This window comes from Colossoma macropomum, unplaced genomic scaffold, assembly GCF_904425465.1.
Source record: "Colossoma macropomum unplaced genomic scaffold, Colossoma_macropomum, whole genome shotgun sequence".
Taxonomy (NCBI): Eukaryota; Metazoa; Chordata; class Actinopteri; order Characiformes; family Serrasalmidae; genus Colossoma; species Colossoma macropomum.
Genome location: NW_023494792.1, coordinates 36,611,822 through 36,631,656, shown reverse-complemented (window position 1 = coordinate 36,631,656; position 19,835 = coordinate 36,611,822). Strand labels below are relative to the sequence as shown.

At 39.4% G+C, this 19,835-nt stretch overlaps 2 protein-coding genes across 3 annotated transcripts in view; both read right to left on the bottom strand.

Moving 5' to 3' along the window:
• Nucleotides 1-3,089, bottom strand: part of slco1c1 (solute carrier organic anion transporter family, member 1C1) — a 60,277-nt gene extending 57,188 nt beyond the window's left edge. Inside the window, exon 1 of the mRNA XM_036577028.1 lies at nt 2,763-3,089. The gene's annotated coding sequence lies outside the window, so the exon portion shown is untranslated. The remainder of the gene's footprint in view (nt 1-2,762) is intronic.
• Nucleotides 3,090-8,900: 5,811 nt separating this feature from the next.
• Nucleotides 8,901-19,835, bottom strand: part of pde3a (phosphodiesterase 3A, cGMP-inhibited) — a 53,638-nt gene continuing 42,703 nt past the window's right edge. For both annotated transcript variants that reach the window (XM_036577026.1, XM_036577027.1), the window contains exons 10-16: nt 18,701-18,812; nt 18,335-18,448; nt 17,972-18,171; nt 16,244-16,447; nt 15,999-16,160; nt 13,618-13,879; nt 8,901-13,488 (exon numbers count right to left, since the gene is read on the bottom strand). In XM_036577026.1, the coding sequence (XP_036432919.1) occupies nt 13,058-13,488; nt 13,618-13,879; nt 15,999-16,160; nt 16,244-16,447; nt 17,972-18,171; nt 18,335-18,448; nt 18,701-18,812 (1,485 nt within the window). In that variant the 3' untranslated portion in view covers nt 8,901-13,057. The remainder of the gene's footprint in view (nt 13,489-13,617; nt 13,880-15,998; nt 16,161-16,243; nt 16,448-17,971; nt 18,172-18,334; nt 18,449-18,700; nt 18,813-19,835) is intronic.

The following is a 19,835-nucleotide window of genomic DNA, read 5'->3' as shown; positions in this document are numbered from 1 at the left end:
TATAAAACAAATGTATCTGCACAAAGTTTGGAAAGAAAAATGACCACCCTTATTAGAAAAATAAAAATGTGTTTTCCATTATTCGTCAACTGTTTTTCTTTTCAAAATGGTTACAGATGGATGTGCAGCATTTTTGAATAAAACTCTGTTTTTCAATTATTTGGCTTGAAGGGAAATTCCATTAATTTTTCAAACTTTCTGCATAAAATGAGTTGTTAGGATGTAAATACAGTTGTTCAAAGTTGTTTGATGTGAAATGTTTTGTTCTAGAGAAACTCCCTCAAGGAAAACTATTACATGAAATGACAAGTACATTGTATGATGCTTAAGACATTGATTAGTGAGAGCTTTTGAAAAGGGGTTTGCCTAAACTGTATATAAAAAAAAGAAAAAAATCATGGTGGAGGGGTACATGCAGGGCATTACAAGGCAAAATAGTCCTCAAAGAAAACATATTTTTTCAGATTTACCATTATTTCACCATAATAAACATTACAGATAAAGACTCAGAAGACACGTGTAGGTTCACTGTTTGTTTTGGATCATGAATAAAGTCACTTTATTTGTGCTGTATATACTGTGAGCCCAGGTTCCTATCACCACCACTGTAAAGACATTTGAGTCGGTAAGTCTCTCTACAATTAACTATTTCACCTCATAACACTCTGAATGACTTTGTTTACATCTCAACCACTGAATTATGGAAAATTGATGGAATTCACCTTTACCTTTTCACCGAATGATGACCCAAGACATGTTTAATGTCTGAATTTTACGAGGCTAATGTAGTAGACTGTCATTTAAAAAGATTTCTAATACTTGTTTGCTACATTGGCCTCATAACACACTTTTCTTTATTATTATGGAAACAAAAACATGTCATATATTTTCCTAATCTAATTTTACTAATCAGTTTTAAGTAGTCCTATATATTAGCCTACTCCTTTGGCATATTTCTCTAACTAAACAATAAGCTGCTTGTTAGAATAAAAGGGCACTGAGAATGTACTGACGGCAAGGATAAGCCATGGCTTTATTTAAAAAAAAAAAAGAAAAGAAAGAAAGAAAGAAATCAGCATGACTGCTGTGTGTGTTGACCAGAGGGAAGAGAGTCTTCAAAAACATCATAGCTTTACTATCATTCTGAATGCTAGGCAGGTGATCAAAAAGCGAGATTAAGTTCATGACTAATACTACATTCATCAATAGAGTTATATTAAAAAAAAACATCCTCTTTATTAATTTATTTACTAAATTATTCATTACATGTCCTAATGTAGAATCTGTCAGTAAAATGAATTTCACAGATTTTTCAAAATATCTGCATAGTCACATCGTTAAGATGTAAACAAAGTCATTCAGGGTGGCTTGACATGAAATGTACCATTTTAGATAAACTTTCCCAGTGGCGGTGATTGAAACCAAATGCCTTAATGCCTTTAAAAGCTCCTTCACAGAGAGTTACTACATGAAATGGTTATGAATATGTTGCCTGACCCTTGAGACATTGCTTTACAATATTTTTGAGAAGATCTTGGCTTAAAGCGCACTTTAAAGACCATTTATAGTGGATGGGTACATGCAGGGTACATTCTAAGACAAACAGTCCCCCCAAAAAAATAGATTACCACTATTTTACTAATATTAACATTACATATAAAAACCCAGAACTGAATAGATTCACTAGATAGTAAATAAAATGTTGTTGACATTGTGACCCCTGGTTCACCACCACTGCAAAAAATCTGTGTGGTCGCTTAGCTCCCGTACAAGAACCATTTCACATCAAACCACTCTCAATGACTTCAGCAACTGAGTTACTTGAAATTTTTTTAAAATGGGTGGAATTCCCCTTAATGTTAGCAGGTGTGGAGTGGTAAACAGAGAAAAAGGCAAAGGCCAATAAGCGTGAATAAAGTAGATAAGTATTGGCTGTAATGCTATTTATCCTATCCCTCAATATCAAGTCGTCTTGAAAATAAGGCTGCAGTGTGCCAAACAGCACCGTGCTCTGCTGCATGCAACGATAGTAAAGTTTCAAATGTCTTATTCGAAATAGTAGGGCAGTGCGAGATATGAGGCCATCGGGCCGCAGGGAAACAGTCACGTTCGACGTGAAGGTAACCGGCTGGGGGCTGTGACGGGAGACAAGAGTGGAGCTAACCAGCGCACTCCGCTTAATTAGCCAATGTATATTAAAGCCATGCACTGCGCCTGCACTCGGACCAACCTACGGAGGACACATTTGCATAGCAGCATTATGCGCCGCAATACTGTATGCGCCCGAAATGTTTATCATTAGGAGAGGACGACATCTCGGTGACGTGGTTTAAATACCCAAGAAAGAGAGAAAATACTGAGGACGAATAGATGTAAAGGGAGACGGTTGAAAGAAACGTCAGTGAAACGACAGGTGATGTGTTTCACTGCTCCCGCATGGAAACGTGGCAGTTAATGTGAACGCGTAAAATGCGCACTGTCTGATCCCGCTCATGCGCGCCATACAAACAACGCACAAACAGCAGCTCACAGACAGACCTACTTTTAACGAGCCAGTGTTAGATTTCCTCAGCGCCGTCTCATCAACCCAGACAGATTTGAATGCCACGGCGTCTCCCAGCCACGAACAAGAGCAATTTTATTATACAAAATCTATTTTATTACTAAAAAATAAGAAAATCTTATTATTTACTTATGATTTTATTATGAAAATGAAAAAAATATATATTCGAATTTATTATGAAATAACCCACATTACTCACCAAAATCTCAAAGTGGGTGAATACTTGGTGCTCTTTCTATATAGTGTATCTGGGGCCTTAAACAGGAATATGGATGTGCAGGTCGCGAATCCCCAACAGCACCAAACGAGCCGGTGTGGACAGCAGCGCCGCGCGCCCCGCAGATGTCACACGGTCTTCAAGGAAACTTCCCATAGGGTTGCGGGCGAAAGGCGACTTGGACTCGGGAGTTGTGTCGCAAGGCTTTCGAGACACGTCCGGCTCGCTCAGTTTCAGGTCAGTTCGCGGTATTTTGGATGGTTTAATCTTTGACGTCAGTCTCGCAGGTTTTCACAACCTTCCTGCGAAACAGTTTCCAGCGTTTCAGCAAGCCTCTGGATGAACTGGCTTAAACACGTGATAACTCTGAGCGAGCGGAGGGCCGGGGGGGGGGCATGGGTTGTGGGTCCCGAACTGTTCAGATCCTGTGGTGGTGCGAGGAACGACAAAGAAAAAAAAACGGAAAAGAAACGGCGAGGAGCCCTTATTTAAGCGGCATCCCTATCTTGATAGCTTGAGGCAAACCGGCTTCCCTAGTGAAGGCGTCCCAGTGGCAGCGGAGCGGCCGTTCAGCAGACATTCAGTATAAATCAGAAAGGCGGTATCTACACATCAGGGACTCACCCCTGCACAGGAGATAAGTTCAGACCGCTCGTGTTGCTTCTGCACTCTGAGAGAGCATGTGACGATGACTGCGAGCTACAAACCTAGTCTGACGTCAGCGCGAAGAGCGAAAAGCGACAAGCGAGCGGCTCCTCTGAATGGCAAGAAAGAGCAGCCCTTTAAACCGACTCACCTGTAGCTGCGGTTCACATCGCTCTCATTAGTTCACTGTACTGTTCTCCGCTGTGGTCCAGAGGGGAACGTTGAGGGTCCTGGTTCTTCTCGTTGTTCCTTTTTTAGAGGGAGTTTTTCCCTCTCTGTCAGCCTCAGCCTGCTCTTTGGGGTTGCTTTATGTCTGTTAAAAACAGACAGATAAACACAATACAGTAGAAAACCTTTGTACAGTTGAAATCATCTCTGGTTAGTATAAGGAGACACTGCGCTTCCACTGCACTGTTTCCATGGAGATGAGTGCGGAAAACAACATTACCTGCATTTATTGGTTTTAGATTCATTTTCTTATGTTGCTATGTGTGACCCAATTATAAAGGTTCTCAAAAAGCTGTAAAATGCCTTTCTCTCCTTACCAAGATGGTGCATTGTGGCCAATTCATTCACCTCATGTCCACAAGCAGTAACTTCTCTTTAACCAAACATTAAACATAGCTGTCCAAAAATCATGTTCCTCCACTACGGCAAAAACGTTCTGAACTTTTAATGTAAGTCAATGTAAGGAGTCATTTTGGACCATTGCCTTTCACACAAGCACAGATACATGGTTTTGACATGATGGCAACAGCATATCAAAATACTCAAAAAAACTTTTGTTGTGGATAATCTAACCTCATGATGCACATCTGAAGTGTGTCTTAAACTATGTTTGTGGGTTTGTCACACTATGTACATAAAATCAAGCATATCATCTCCATACACAAACACTGGCTATAGAAAGGGTCATACTAAAGAGACTTTGTGTGGCACTGACATTGGATGACACCTTTCCAACAAGTCTACTTGTCAGATTTCTGTCCTGCTAGATCTGCCCCAGCCAACTGTAAGTGCTGTTATTGGTTAATGATTAAGTTTTGAGAAGGGTCTGGCTGCAGACATGCACTGCCAGCCTATTGATGACGTCAGTGCATGCTCTGCCACGACAGTGTTTTTGTCGGTTTTATGAGGGAAAAAAGAGAAACACTACTGTTGGGCAACAAAAGTTACACTGAACATATATATTAACATTGTCATACTGATAATAAGGTCATTAAATATGGAAACAAAATAAAACCTACCACAATGATAAGACATAAATGTTGGGTTTATTCGCAGAAAAAACAAAAAGGCTACTGCTGAAACTCATGAAAGCCATGCTGAAGATGATTAGAACCTGTTATCAAAAACTATATTGATTAGAATAGAACTTGTTAAGGATTCTAGGAGGTTGTGACGATGTCAGTGTAGTACCGATTATTTTTGCTGCCTCGGCAACGTTGTCATAACCTCCTAGACAGTTGTCAGACAACGTTGTTTAAGTTTCTGAGGAATTACATTTCAACGTTGTGACAACATAGAAAAGGTGGGGTGGTGGTGGGGTGTGAAAACTTAACCACAGGAAACCTAAGATAGCACTAGGAAATTTATATAATGTTAGATTTTAAGCTTTTGGCATTGTCTTCCAAACTTTAGGTATTCCATCACTATACTACAATATATATTATAACCCCAATAGAAAATGTTTTTAAAATGATTTTCATTCAGAATAAATGAATAAGCACCACTATTTGCATTCCCATATCTCAAATGCTACTGCAAGCTGGGAGGTGCTAAACTGAATAAGTGGCTGTACAGAAACCTTGAAAGCTTTAGCTGGAGCACTATTTTACCTTGACCAAACATGCAAGATGTCCTTATAGCTGTTTTAAAGACGTCCTGTAAATTTTTTTGCCTCATGAAATCAATGACATCATAACATCAGTTAGTGCTTTTGCCTAACCCCCTAGAACACTCTGCACTTTCTGTCCTAATCTCTTTCCTCCTATCACAACCAAGCTTGAGATGCACGTTCTAACCTCTGTATTTTTATTTACATGATATAGTAAGACCATGCTGGGCTAATTGCAAGGACAAGCAGTACTACTGACAAAGATGTAGGCAAAAATGCACACACATCCTACTTTGTTACCTCACATCTTCTAACTTTACTGGAGAAAGCACTCCTTGTGAGGCCCGAGACTATGCATCCATCATTATTTGTAAAAAGTGCTTAGAATTGAGGAGAGAAATGACCAGTTGATTTGAGGTATTCCAGTTGATTGTCAGGGTGTCGCTACATGGTTATTATGGTCTCCCAGGTGTTGTAAGGTGGTTACTATGTATGACATATGGTTCATTGGGTCATAAGAGTGTACTTGTATCATCCTGATACAAGTGGGATGGACAAACGTTCGCCCCTATTCATTCCTATGGGACAAAAAATTGTCATTTATCAAGCATTGTATAAAAAAACCCCACAAAACCAGTAAAAAAAGCTGCATACAAGCACACCATTCCCAGGCAGACCCAGAGTTGGAACAGTGTCGATATCTCAAAAAACATAAGACGATCTTACATGGTGCAGCTTTACAATAATTACAAGTACAATATTAGTTGTTTCATCAAAGAATCAGTGTTACTTAAATCAAGATCATTAAATGCTTTGAATCGTGTGCTAGGTCTGAAGGTGAGCTTGTGCTTTTGAGGCATGAAGCATACAGCATACATAGTTACTGTGTTAAAAAGGTAAACTATAGAATGAATGAATACATGAGCTAATTAGTGAATTGGTGCTGGGCTTTGCATGGGTCACTAACAGCTGAAACTCTCCACACACATCTCCTTTACTGCCTCCCACTGCAATTAATCTGATAGACTTTCTGTTGAGATCAGAAGATGAGAACAGATTAAGCTTGGATGAAGAGAAGACACAACAAGAAAGCTCAGAGCTTTGGCAGTGGTGGTAGTCATGTGTGAAAGAGACATGTCAGTTGGCCCACTGATGCATCAGTTCTCTAGGAACTCTCTTGTGAATGCTGCTGGACCTTGAAGTATGAATGATATTTAATATCTCAAGCCCCCAAAAAAGTACACTGCTGCCAGAGTCGCCACTAATCTTATTCTTGCACTAATTCTGTCATTTGGAAGTCTGATTCAGAACATTGTGCCTGTCAGCATTATAAATCTATGGTTTTAGGCAAATCCACAACTAATGAGTTCAAAGCAACACATCTCTCAAGTCCCACTCATAATCCACTTACATAAGAGTTTTCTCCATTCTTCAAGAACAGCCATCCAACGTGAAAAATAATCATAATACATTAGCTGAACACATACTAAAATGGGCATATTGCTGTGACAACTGGGTAATTGAACATTTTTACAGATTCTACAAACGGACTCAAAAATCAAATCTCTTAATTTCAGTCTCTTGATTCATAAAACTATGCTTTTGCATAAGCCTAGATATAAAGTGGGAATTCTAGAAAATATGCATTTCTTGCTACAAAATGGTAAAATACACCCCCCTGCCCCCAACACATTCATGCTGTACTCAAGTTTTCCAAACTCTCAGCACATATCATATTCATGAAACCTCTTTGCAAAATATTACATTTTTGTTACTTTTTAGTCAGGATATTTTCAGTTTTAAGCTGGCTTTACACAGTTAAAATTACATGCAACTTTAGTTGCTTCAAACCTACATGAAACTGAATTGCATAATGCATCCTGCAACTAATTTGAAACTCAGCTGCAAGCATGTTGACACTGTTCCAACTCCGGAAAGTTAGGTCTGATTGGGAATGGTGTGCTTGTATACAGCTTTTTCACTGGTTGTGTGGTTTTCGTACAATGATTGCTAAATGACACTTTTTTGTCCCATTGGAATGAATAGGGGCAAAAGCTTGTGCATCCCACTTGCATCAGGATAATACAAGTACACTATCATGACCCTATTAACCACACAGCATACATAGTAAATTACATGAAACCTTTGCTCGAAACCTACATGAAACTAAATTGCATAATTTGTCCTGCAACTCATTTGAAACTCAAGTTTCATGAAACAGCTAATCAAAACAGCAGTAATGCATCTCATGATCACATTGAATGACCTCCTTTCAAATGATTAAATATCAAAGGGCAATAAAATAACAGAAGATTTATTGGCTGGTTGAAAATGAGAATTCCCTCAACTGACTTAAGGTTGGCAGTGTTTCAACTAGCCAGTTAATGCTAACAGCCATTTAAACAGCTGCTTGTGCCACGGATTATTTTTTGTGAATCTGCTGTTATCGTGATCTATGTAGCTAGATTCATTTTCTCCTTTTTGATGCACAGAGAGCTCAGATTCATTTGGGATCTAAATGATGAGAATTATGAATTATTACCGAAGAGAAGACTGAGATGTGCTTCTCAATGAACTTGTGCTTCTAGGACAGGATGAGCAAGACATCAAGTAGGCTATAAATGTAATGACTACTTAAACATTTATTTTCTAAGGCTTAACATGCACAACACAACAGCAGAAAAACATTTATAGTAAAGAACCCTAGACAGCGAGATAAAAGACAGATATAGAAAAAAAAAAACAGCAATGACGGCTTAAAAAAATATAAAGATGATAACAGTGCTGCAAATGTGCAACACATAGTTGATGACTATACAGCAAAACAGCACGGTGTCTCAAAAATTTGCTAATGCTAATTTGGCTAACTAGTGGAGTGATCAAATGTATTGCTTTATTTTTAAAATGCTTCTTGCAACTGTCAAGTTGCATGGAAATTATGTAGCATTAAAGTTTCAGGCTGGCTTTTTCAAATTATTCTGAGCTGTTTTGAATCTGAGCTCTGCGTAAAATTAGGGGGCATCAAAAGAGGAGAAGATGAATCTAGAAAGAGATAACAGCAGGATGAGGAAGAATACATGGTAGCACAAGCAGCTGTTTAAACAACTGTTAGCATTAGCTGACAAAAGTAAAAATTACCAACTTTGCATAAAGTCCATCAGAAGGGTTTCCTTTCAACAGCCCAATAAACCATCTTTTGTTTTATTTTCATGTCCATTAATCCCATAAAATCAATCATTTGCAATGATATCGTTTGACATGAGCATATGACTCGCTATCAGTGTATTGATTGGATGCTTCATGAAATTGAGGAGCTTGCTTAACTTGCTGTTGTGGTGAAGGTTCTAATGAGTTGCAGGACGCCTTACATTAAGCAACTCAAGTGCAACTTAGTTTCATGTAGGTTTCAAGCAACTGAAGTTGCATGAAAGTTCCACTGTGTAACGTTAGCCTTGCATGGATCTACACAACCCAACTCAACCACAGCTTATGTTCTTGTTCTGGTTCTTCCTCCCATCACAAAGTTGTTACCTGTAAACCTGTGGTGCACCATATGCTTCACTGGCTGATTCTTGTCTCTGGACACTGCATGCAAAACATGTATTTTTAAACCCAAAATAAAAAGACACACACAATACCACAGCATTTAACACATTATTAAACTGTATTCACATTACAACATCCACAATTTCAGCTTGTGACAAGTTCTAATAATATATATTTACTGTATAATACATTATACCAAGAGGCACTTCCAGCATTTCTGGCCATAGAAGGAGCTACAGTTTAGTGTCTAAATTACAAAACAGTAAAAATAAATAAAGTTTATCCAAAAGACATTTGTCATTTTTTTCCTTTTCGGCCTCCTCCCTTTATACCTGTACAGCATATTGTTTTGTACAAAATGGAACCATAACCAGCAATAAAATGAGTATTTCACTTAACGAATACTGGTGAATTACACAGCTCCCTTTTCTATAGGTATTGCTACATGTATTAAGTGCAACATACTAGTGAGAAGAAAAATAATTATTTAGTCAGTGAGGTGCCCACTACATATAAAAAAGTACAAGTCTCATTTCTCATTTTGAGAGAGGTGTAAAGCTTGTTTGTTACTTTTGGTGAAAGAAAAGAGTGCCCAGTGACTACAGTTAGCAGATGCATATAGGTTAAGACATACGGGCTGGCAATAGCTACAGAGTGACATAGGCCAAACCAGCTAGGAACAGGAATATGAAGAAAATATAGATTAAGAATGACAATGAAGGAAGAACTATACTTTTTGTAAAAGGCGTATTCTTATGTTTCCTATGTTCTACAACTCTGATGATGCGCCTGACAATGCCTCTCTACCCAAACTGACTGTTGTGACTTGGAATGCAAAGAGGTCCTGATGGATGAATGTGGCGCATTTGTTTAATTTTACCCCAGTGCCTGAGTGAGCGAACTATTGCACATCTCTGGAACACACATGGAGATATTCCAACAATACAGTAGGCTTGGAGGCTACAAAACACCCTGAAATGCCATTCCCCCCAATGTACGTGTTGTGGAATGTACACTTAGCCGCAGAACGATTAAAGCAAGCAAAAATACAGCAAATCAGAAAGAAATGTGCCAGGATGTTCCGTATGATGCACATAACGACAGAACAAAAATACAAGAGAGAAGCTTGACTGTTCTGATTAAACTGAAGGCCAAACAGTGGGATGAGGGCCATCAGAAAGAGAGATGCATGCAGTACAACACAGCTGTGTGATGGCAACAAAAACACACAACACTATCTATCTCTGTCTAATCACATGAGGAAGCCATGGATTAAAATGTTGTGGCCAGACTTTTTTCAGCAGCCTATTAAACTGTCTAATTCCCCAGTTCTGTCAAGTTTCTTTTGATGCTCTAATACAAAGTGGTGGATATACAATGGAAAAGAGGGGCTTTGGCTATTATGTTAAGGAGGAATTCCACTCATGTTTCTGATTTCTTTTTTTTTCTGCATAATTATATTGTTACGGTGTAAACAAAGTAATTCAGAGTGGTTTGATGTGAATCCTCAAAATGCTACAAAGAAATGGAAACTGTTCCAAACACACTTCCTGATGCCTGAGACATTGTTTTTCAATTGTAGGCTTCAAATATATTTTTAAAATCCATTCATGGTGGAGAGGTACATGCACAGTGTTATGTGGCAAAATAGTCCACAAAGAAAACTTATTTTTTTAATTTACCACAATTGTATCATAGTCAATATTACAGATAAAAAACTCAGAAGACACATGTAGTTGTAGCTGGTGGTTTTGGATAGTCACAAATGGCTATATTTGTGCTGTAGACATAGGGTCATAGTGACCCCTGTTTACTATCACCACCACTGTAAAAAATCAAGTCAGTAAGTCTCTACAATGAACCATTTCACATCATAACACTCTGAATGACTTTGTTTACATCTCAGACACTGAATTGGGGGGAATGGGGTGAAGGTTTAGGGGTAGCATAGGTTAAAGCATAAGCATACGTGAAACAGGCACTGATTCTACTGAACAGGCTTAAGAAACACATGGCTTCTTGCTTGTCTACTTAAAACAAGAAGGCCCTGTTTCTCAAAGCTATGGTTAATTGTTACGGCTTACTATTTTTAATGTTCTCTCTCACACACACACACACACACACACACACACACACACACACATATACACACACACACACACACACAGATGTATTGTTTGAACCACGACTGTTCAGTAGGCCATCGCTGACTTAACTGTCATAGTTTTCCATTTCCCAACATTAAGTTCCTCCAAAACAAAGCAAATAAAAACATGACCCATTTAAAGCCTACAAAATGTAGCCGACGTTCTGACAGTTCCACTGCTGCATACTTTGAATGAAATTATAGAAACATTTTGAAGTCATATATGGCACACATAACAGCATGGTGTTAGGAAAAAAAAATAAAGTATAGAAATAATAAAAAAAAAAAGCTGTGACCTACTTCAGAATATGATAGCATTCATAAAAAACACCATCAGTCTACAGAACGTGTCAGTATTGCTTGAATAATTCATAGGATTCTTTTGGATTCTGCTGTGCTGGCCGCTGCTACTGAGGCCTACACTGAACTGCAAATGAAGTCGAGATTTCAAAAAAAGAGTGAACGCTGGACTGAACTGACATATATGACTAATGCCCAATTCCCACCTCCCAATCCCACATTTTTAATTGGCTTCTCTTCAAAGTTATGCTGCGGCAGTATCGGGCACGGGCTGATAAGGCCTGTAGAAGACATGTTACCTCTCCCTGTTCTGCATTCAGAACCAATCTGCCTCTCCTTGCACATCAAAGACAGTATAAGCAGCACATAACGGTGCTGTGGCTCTTTGTGGTGCATGGCTCCATGTCTCAAGCGTGTGCAGCTCCCATGGGGTGCTGTATTTGGCATCTCTTAGCTGCTCACATGCCTGTGTGCATGACTAGACTGCCTCTAGGACATGGCTGCTACTTGGACAGCTGGAGCATGAGTGGTCCTCCTTGTTTAAAAAGAGTGTACGACTGCAGGGACTGTGAGAGCTCTTCACTTGCTCTTTGGCCTCCAGGCACATCTCGTCACATTTTTTGTTTTTGATTACCATAAGTCATTAGAGATGGTTACGAGTAATGTCTTGGTGCATATGTACCACATGTGTGAGAAAAGAAGAACTATACCAGTATTTAGAAGCACCTTTACAATGACTAAGATTCTACAGTTAGAAAAGCGCTAGTCAAATAAGAGTGTTGGATTGAAGACATGCTCTGGAACGGAGTGGGATCAGTTCAGACATTAGCTTGTCCATGAACGAGCACTTAGAACGGGCAGTTAGACTGCATCCATCACTTAAGAATCATACACATGTAATTGAAAAAGAGCTGGGAAGTAGAACCATAAATTTCAAGGTGCTATGAATAGAATTGTGTGTATTAAACTATCTTGTGAGACATTTCCCTGTAGAAAATAGTGAGGTCTTTGAAGAAATCAGTTTAGCACATAAAAACAAGCAATTTCCTTTCACCCCACCATTGTGCACTGGCAGAAAACAAAAAGAGCAAAAGGTTACACAATATTTACAATGTCATTTCTCCTGAGGAACAGGACTCAGGTCAGAAACTAAGGAAAAGGTACCAAGAAACAAAAGCCAACTGGCAATTCAAAATAAAGCAGTGTAAAATGCAGCAAGCACACCCTCTTGGAACATTCACTATTGTGGCATTGCAGGTGGCCAACTCGGGGGAATGTGCTACCTACCTCCACAGACAAACAAGTGGCAACTAAAAGAAAAGGTGTTGGACTTCTTCTCGCCATCCTAGTATCCATCTTCCTCAATTTGATACCAGGCTCTTCAGAAAATGCTCATTGAAATGAATGGCCTAAAGTGCAGGTCACTGAGACCCCTGTCATGGAGGTTAAGTGGCACTTCAGCACTAAGTTGCAGTGTGGGCACCACCAAAAAAAACCTGATCAAGGTAATATGTAAAAAAAATTCTATATATTTATAAGCATTTATATATGAAATTTCATGCTGTTCTATGCCCTGACCTTTAGTACCACCCCCTACTGTTTTGGACCTGGTGAAGTAAACCCCATCCCAAGACACTCAGATCTCTCCCACCCTGTTTCCTTTAGGCACATGTTCCCCTAAAGCATCTACAGTGTTGTGTCTAAGTGATGTGCTGGCAACCATTAATCAGGAGTCTTGTTTGGAAACAAAAGCATTCTGTCAATTCTCTCAACTCTAACAGACTATAAGTCTCTCTCTCACCCTCAATCTCCCTTGCTCTGTTCATCTGAAGTCTCATCCCATTCCTGCATTGCCTCTCCCACTTTTTCTACAGTTTCTGTGTCTTGATTTACAGTCTCCTGGTCTTTTCTGACCAGTGTCTCGTGCTCTATTGTCTCGTCAGTCTCTTTAGTCTGTTCCTCTATTTGCTCCTCTTCTGTTGGCCCCATCTCCTCCTCTCCTTCTGTATCTTCCTCCTTGTCATCCGCCAGCTCCTCCTTGCTTCCTGTCTCCTCTTCCTCTTCATGAATGGCCAGAATAGGCTCAGAGGCATTGTTGAGGCACGAGGACTCTTTCTCCTCTGTTTGGCTTTGGGCCTCCTCAGCAATCACCTTCTTCCACATGTCATGGTTCTCCAAAAGGTGCTGCATGATCTGACAGAAGACCTTTCGTCGCTTTTTGGGCATCAATTTCTCTGAAATAGGTGACAAAAGTATTAACTCCAAATTGCAACCACTTGTAAAGCTGAAAAACATCATTAGACTTCAATCCTAATCCTTTAATCCTTACAAACACAAACTGAATGGACACAAACAAAACATACGAGACTGCTCCGAACTGGTGGAGGCATCTTCCTCAGTTGTATCCTCATCTTCCTCGTCAGTTTCCTCCACACCAGTTCCTTCTTCAGCCTCATCATGCAAATGCTCCACCCACCGGCCTGGCATGAGGGCTGCTGTGTCATAGGAGCTGCAGAGTGGTCCAACGATGTGCGTAATGAAGGACTCTTGCAACTTGGCCAGTTGAGGTGCTGAGCGATCCATGAAGGGGCTGATGGGTAATCCCAGACTGGCCTCCTCATCACCCTGATTAAACAAATTAATGAATAGTTACATGAGATAGATCAGAGGTAAAAAAACATAAGGCCCTAAGAAGACACAGAACTCTTCTTTGAACTCTCTCATGCCTATTATATGATGAACTTTTTATGATTTTTTAAATTAATAAGCATTTATACAAAATATATATATTTTTTAGATTTGGATGTTTTGTATCCTTTTGCCTGTTTTGTAAAATGGAAAAAGGTTTCCAGATTGTATATTAAAATATCACATATGCATAAGTTGATAATCAAGCAAAATACATCCAACATCTGGTGTCAGATTTCATACAAGAATTACATGTCATCAAAGGAATAGTGAATGGAGCAATGCACCAGGATACATGCACCAGGAGCATTTAATCTCATCTGCCAAGAAACTGAATCTGAGGAGAAGATGGTTGCTTCAACAAGACAGCAACCCCAAACATACAGCTAAAATAACTTAAGACTGGTTTCTAAAAAGAAGGTGAAGGTGCTTGGATGGTCTAGCCAATCTCCATCAGACCTTCATAACTAATCTAATTTTTAAACCTTTTAACTCTTTGTTTATGCTTTTGAACACATATGTTTTTGATCCTTTTTATAAGTACAAAGTCAAAAACATTGGGTATTTGACATTTGAATTGGATATATGCACTGTAAGTATATTAAATGACAAAAACAAAAGCAGTCTGTTTCCCCTATGTTATATATAAACCCCTCAGCTGCATTGTTTACCTACCATTTTAAAGTTTATCATAACATCTTCACATATGGATGATTACAGTGAAAACGTTTGTCTGCATTTCAGCATTTAAGACATTTAAAAAGATGCAAAGACATTTAAAGATGCAAAATAATCATTTGATTCAAAGTCTGCTGTTATTGCTCTTTAACTAGAATGACCTGTGTGGAATAGATGAAAGAAATCAGTTACTGAAACCACAGCATGGTCTAAACATTGACACATTTGAGGAACCACATCAGTATTGAATTTTTCCAGTTCAGGAGAATAACATATCTCATAGCTGTAGTGCTGCTCTAAAAGTAGGTCAACCTTCCCACGGAGGGGGCGGGGTGGTTGTGGGGGGCGGGGGTGCCTCATGTTAGGAATCAGAAATTATCTATGGTTAATAAAGCATCAGCAGCATTACCTAACAATATATATATATATATATGCTTTATGACATCAGGATATAAACAATAAGAGCTGAACCACAGCTGTCTAGGCCTCTTGTTGCCATGGCAACTAGTGGTAACATCACTCAAAGAACCATGCATGTGAGCTTTTTTTCTCTCAGGTGCTGGAGGAATGAATCACTCAAGAAACGGAGAGAGAGAGAGAAGGTGAGAGAGAGAGAGAGGGAGAGAGAAAGAGAGAGAGAGAAAAAAAATTGCATTCTGCAACTTTTGGCCCCTTTTGAAATGGTCTGAATACAGCCTGTAGCGGTCATGTGACAGAGTTCTCTAACGTAGTGAAGAGGTCCTGACACAACTGGGTCATCTTCTCATCTTCTCTTTGCTCTTCACAGCTACAGACACAACGCCTTTATCTCACATGCTGCCTACTCAAATAGACTGTTTCCTTTTTGAGGGACATTAAATAAATAAAACATGAGAAATGACTGGTTTTAATGACATGCAAAACCAGGCATGGCTGCACTTTCAGAATATGTGGCAGATACGGTTTTGCAATTTACAGCTTGACTCAGACCTGTGCATAGTTGGCTATTACATCAATACAGACATGTGGCTGCTACAACATTAAGTGTTTTGATCGCTGCTCATTGCTGTCAGCATTACAGCTATGAAGCCATTATCTTCAGAACTGCTGAGGAGAAAATGGCTGGTTGCCAGGAAACAACATGTCCTTGTTTCTCTGCAGCCACTCAGGGTCAGCATTACATAGGCGCCAACCGGTCGCTGAGGATTTACATTTGTATTATTCCACCAATCACACAGGCTGTTACTGGGAACCTGAGGCACAGTCGCTAAGCTTTCAGTCAGTATTAAAGTTCTGTGACAGGTACAGGAAACAATACTCTTACTGAACAGTGCATACATGACAGCAACACAAAGGAAAATACTATTATTCTACTACATATTATTCAGGCATTGCACACCTGTTCATAGAATTCATTCACAATGCCCTCCGTCCATTGAAGATGAAGATCTTTGTGCTTCAGTGGCCCATTAATGTCCGCTAGCTTGATACACATCTGGCACACCAGGAGTCGGTCATTCTCGTTTGACCAGTCGATACCTGAGCAACCTTCATGCCCCACCTGTATTAAAATGATAAGGTTACCTTTAAGTTGAACATTTTTTTTAGGATAAGGATCTGTAGTGAGGTAAGGTAATTTGTCACCTTAGCGTTGAATTCTGCCAAAAAGTCAAAGTGCTTCTTCAGGTCTGTGGCCAGGATGGCTTCAATCACCAGAAAACGGAAGCGCTTGAACTCTACGTGGTCCAGGTTGGCCAGGAAGTTGTACTCAGACCGAGACATGAAGAGATTCCAGGCAGAGGCAGCATGGTGATTCTCCAGAACTGAACGGTCATTGTACAGCACCGCCTACACAAGTCAGGCAAATTCATATTAATGCCCATGGTTTTGTAATGGGATGTCTAATAAGCTCATACAGGTGTGATGGTCCACATACTTTGGCCTTATTGTGTAATAAGCTTGTATTTGTCTCCCCTAACTAGAACTAAAGTGCTGTCTCCTGCCCCATTTAATGTAGCTAATGTTTTGGGTCTGAGAAACGTTCCTTGCTGGAGTTCAATAATCATCCCGTGTCAGATCACCGGGAATTAAAGAGCTCCAAGTGGTGTAATCAGGTGGAAACGAATCAAACTTGAGACACAATGCCGAAGTCATTCAAGGTCAACTGGCCCCACTGTCACTGTTGTTTAGAAGGAAGGGCACTTTTTCTATTTTCCCTGTCAATTTATAGTGATGTTAGCCGCAAGCCTATTGCAGACATTTAACATATGCCAAATTGAGTGGTTAGCATTCTCTTCTTGTGTTTAACTATTCTGTGATGTGATGTAATATTCAAAATTATTTTGGTGTATAAAGAACAGCTATCTGAAGACCTTATCCTTACAGGTCAATGTATAGGCTTCACTGGATCACGTGAATTACAGAAATGGTTGTCATGGAAACAGTAAATGGCATCAGATTGTCTTTGTAGGTGAATTCATAGTAGCATCCACCTATTTTTTTTTTTTGTTGTGGGCAAAAGGCTTTGAGATGTCACATTAACTTCAGAGGCAAGACGTGCTCACTGTTAATGTAGTGCTCTTCATATATGCTAACAGACCACCAATATGGCAGAGAAAAGAACCCGTCAAGGGAAAAAACTCATTCTAGACTATTCTACTGAAGTCTTTAAAGCCCATATCCTACATTTCTACATCTACATGTATTAGAGTTTTCTCTGACATTTGTTTGGTTTAATGTACCAAAAAACAGTCATTTTTCATTTTTACACAAGGTCCAACCTCTCTTTATCCCTTCGAATTAAATGGGCTGCTTTTTGTTTCTGTGCCTTTAAGAGTGATGCGTGTAAATTACTTCTGCTCTAATTATTCTGTTTTGTGCCTTATTCAAAAAGCAGTCCTGACCGAAACACTCCTTATAACTTCAGTATGTTTTGGGGGGGTTAAATTGTTATAGGCTGAATAGGTGGACACGCACATATTACGGCTTTTCATGACAATGAATAATGAATTTGGAATAAGCTGTTTTTGCAGTTTAGTTTCCATATATGACCTGGACAGGGGACTGAATGATATGTTTTGAAACTTCAAAAGTATTTTCATACTACATCAAGTTATTTTACGACACAAAGTAAAGAAAATTTGGTGTTCCACCATATGGGGCCCTTTAAATTTCAGTCTTCAGTCCCCTGTCGCCAAATATAATTTCCTTCCTTACAAGTTCTCAGCTTTTCGATTTTGAAATTGATATGTGTTCAATAACCATTTAATAAACACAATATTCTGCCTGTATGTTTTTGTTCAACAGAAAAGGGTTTCTGCAATGTTCTTGTTCATATATCTATTGGTGGTTTCATTTGTTAAGCTGTCCTACCTGCGGAGCACTGGTAGCCACCAGGAAGGCATTGGTTCTACCAGGATGGTCATAATCATGCATGGCTGCTGCCACATACAGGGCCATCAGCTCCAGGGCAGGAATGAGCCCTGAGAGACAGCCATAGCCATCCTCCATTTGTGGGTAGGTTTTAGAGAACACGTAACCCATGTGACCATGAGTAATCCCACTGACAGAGTCTACATGGTGAAAGGAAGGATAATTAGAATATATAGCTTGATAAGTGCAAGCATTACAACTGAGTACTCTCAGCTATGATTTATGAGCAGGGAAAATTGTCCTACACTGACATAAAAAGCATCTACAGCATCACATCACAGTCAAAGTGGTAAATATTCTTACCTGACTCACTGACTGATCCAGAGTTGTGGCCCAGTGTAGGCAAGCCAGGCACAGCCTGCGTGGTTAGATACCAAACGGCATGAAGGACGTCTGTAGCATGGATCCTGTTATGATCTGGAAAGGAAGATAGAATATGCTACTAAACCCAGCCACTAGGAGGCAGTCTAATGGTTTGGCATATGAAGACAAGCAACAGATGTGTGACTTTTATGTACACAAGCCTACACACACCCCTGCTGCTGGAACTGTGGTGTTAACCAAAAAAGTGTATCAGTTTTAAAATATGGCCCTTCACTGCCTTTTTCTCAGCTGCATGTAAACAGAACAGGTTTCATGCAAGTTCCTTTATTGCCTTGTCTAACTTACATGGGATGTCCCTGTAACCATTTTCCAAGGCATGGAAGTAATTCATAAATTCCCTCACTGGAATCTTGAAGGTTTCAAAGAGACCAGTATCTTCAAACAGCCTGTAAGAGACCTGCAGCATACAATCAAAGACACACATAACACACAATTCAAAAACAAAACCAGAATGGTAAAAAAAATAGGGTTAAGTGAGATCTTTAATAAGAAGACATAATGCAAAAAAAAACTGCTTAAACATTTTGGTCACACCACCTTTTTCAGAGCATAAACACTTAACACAATATTTGTCACATAAATGTAATGTAACAAAGTCACATGGCCAAGTCATGAGAACCTACCATTAGATAGGAACAAAAACTCCCTGTCATCATACAAAAGTTACAAAATATGTACACTCTCAAAAATGATGTGCTAAATAACAACACACCTTTTGTGTTCCAACACAAAATGTGTTATCCTTAACTGGACACAGAACTGTTGCTGTCCCTAAAGAGTAATTCCACTGACTTTTTATATAGTTCATTGTTGTAAATATTTGTCTTATTGATGTACTCCACATGGGATACACTTGATCTAATATATTCCTTTCATGCAACATTGCTACAAATGCCTTAGTTCTCACAAGCAAAACAAGTTCCACAGGGAAAAAAAACAGATCCTTGAGATTCTGTACTGTGTAAAGAGGGAATCTCTGAATACACACTTCTCAGGACCATATATGTGGTACAGCAGGCTGCAGAATAAGTTCTGACTGCTTTAAAAGAAGGCACAAAAGTGCTGCAACCACCTAAGCGTTGGCCCTAGTTAGATCCACAGTGATGCCACAGACCCACAGATAATCTTTGAACACACACATATAAGCACAAGAATGCTCAGAATGTTAAATATAAAGGGGTTTAAGGTGGAGTGGAAATTCAAATAAGATGCTAATATCAGCCTCAAAACATAACTGTATCAAATTCAGCACCATGGTGTGGATCTGGTACTGACTGACACAATAGGCAGTGCGCCACCGAGTTCAGTTCAGAGTTGAGTACTTTTTTGCATTACCAACGCAGCATTTTTTTATATGTGAATCACATGAAGATGGGCTGCATCGGCAAGAACTGTGAAAAAAGTTAGCACCAAGAAGACA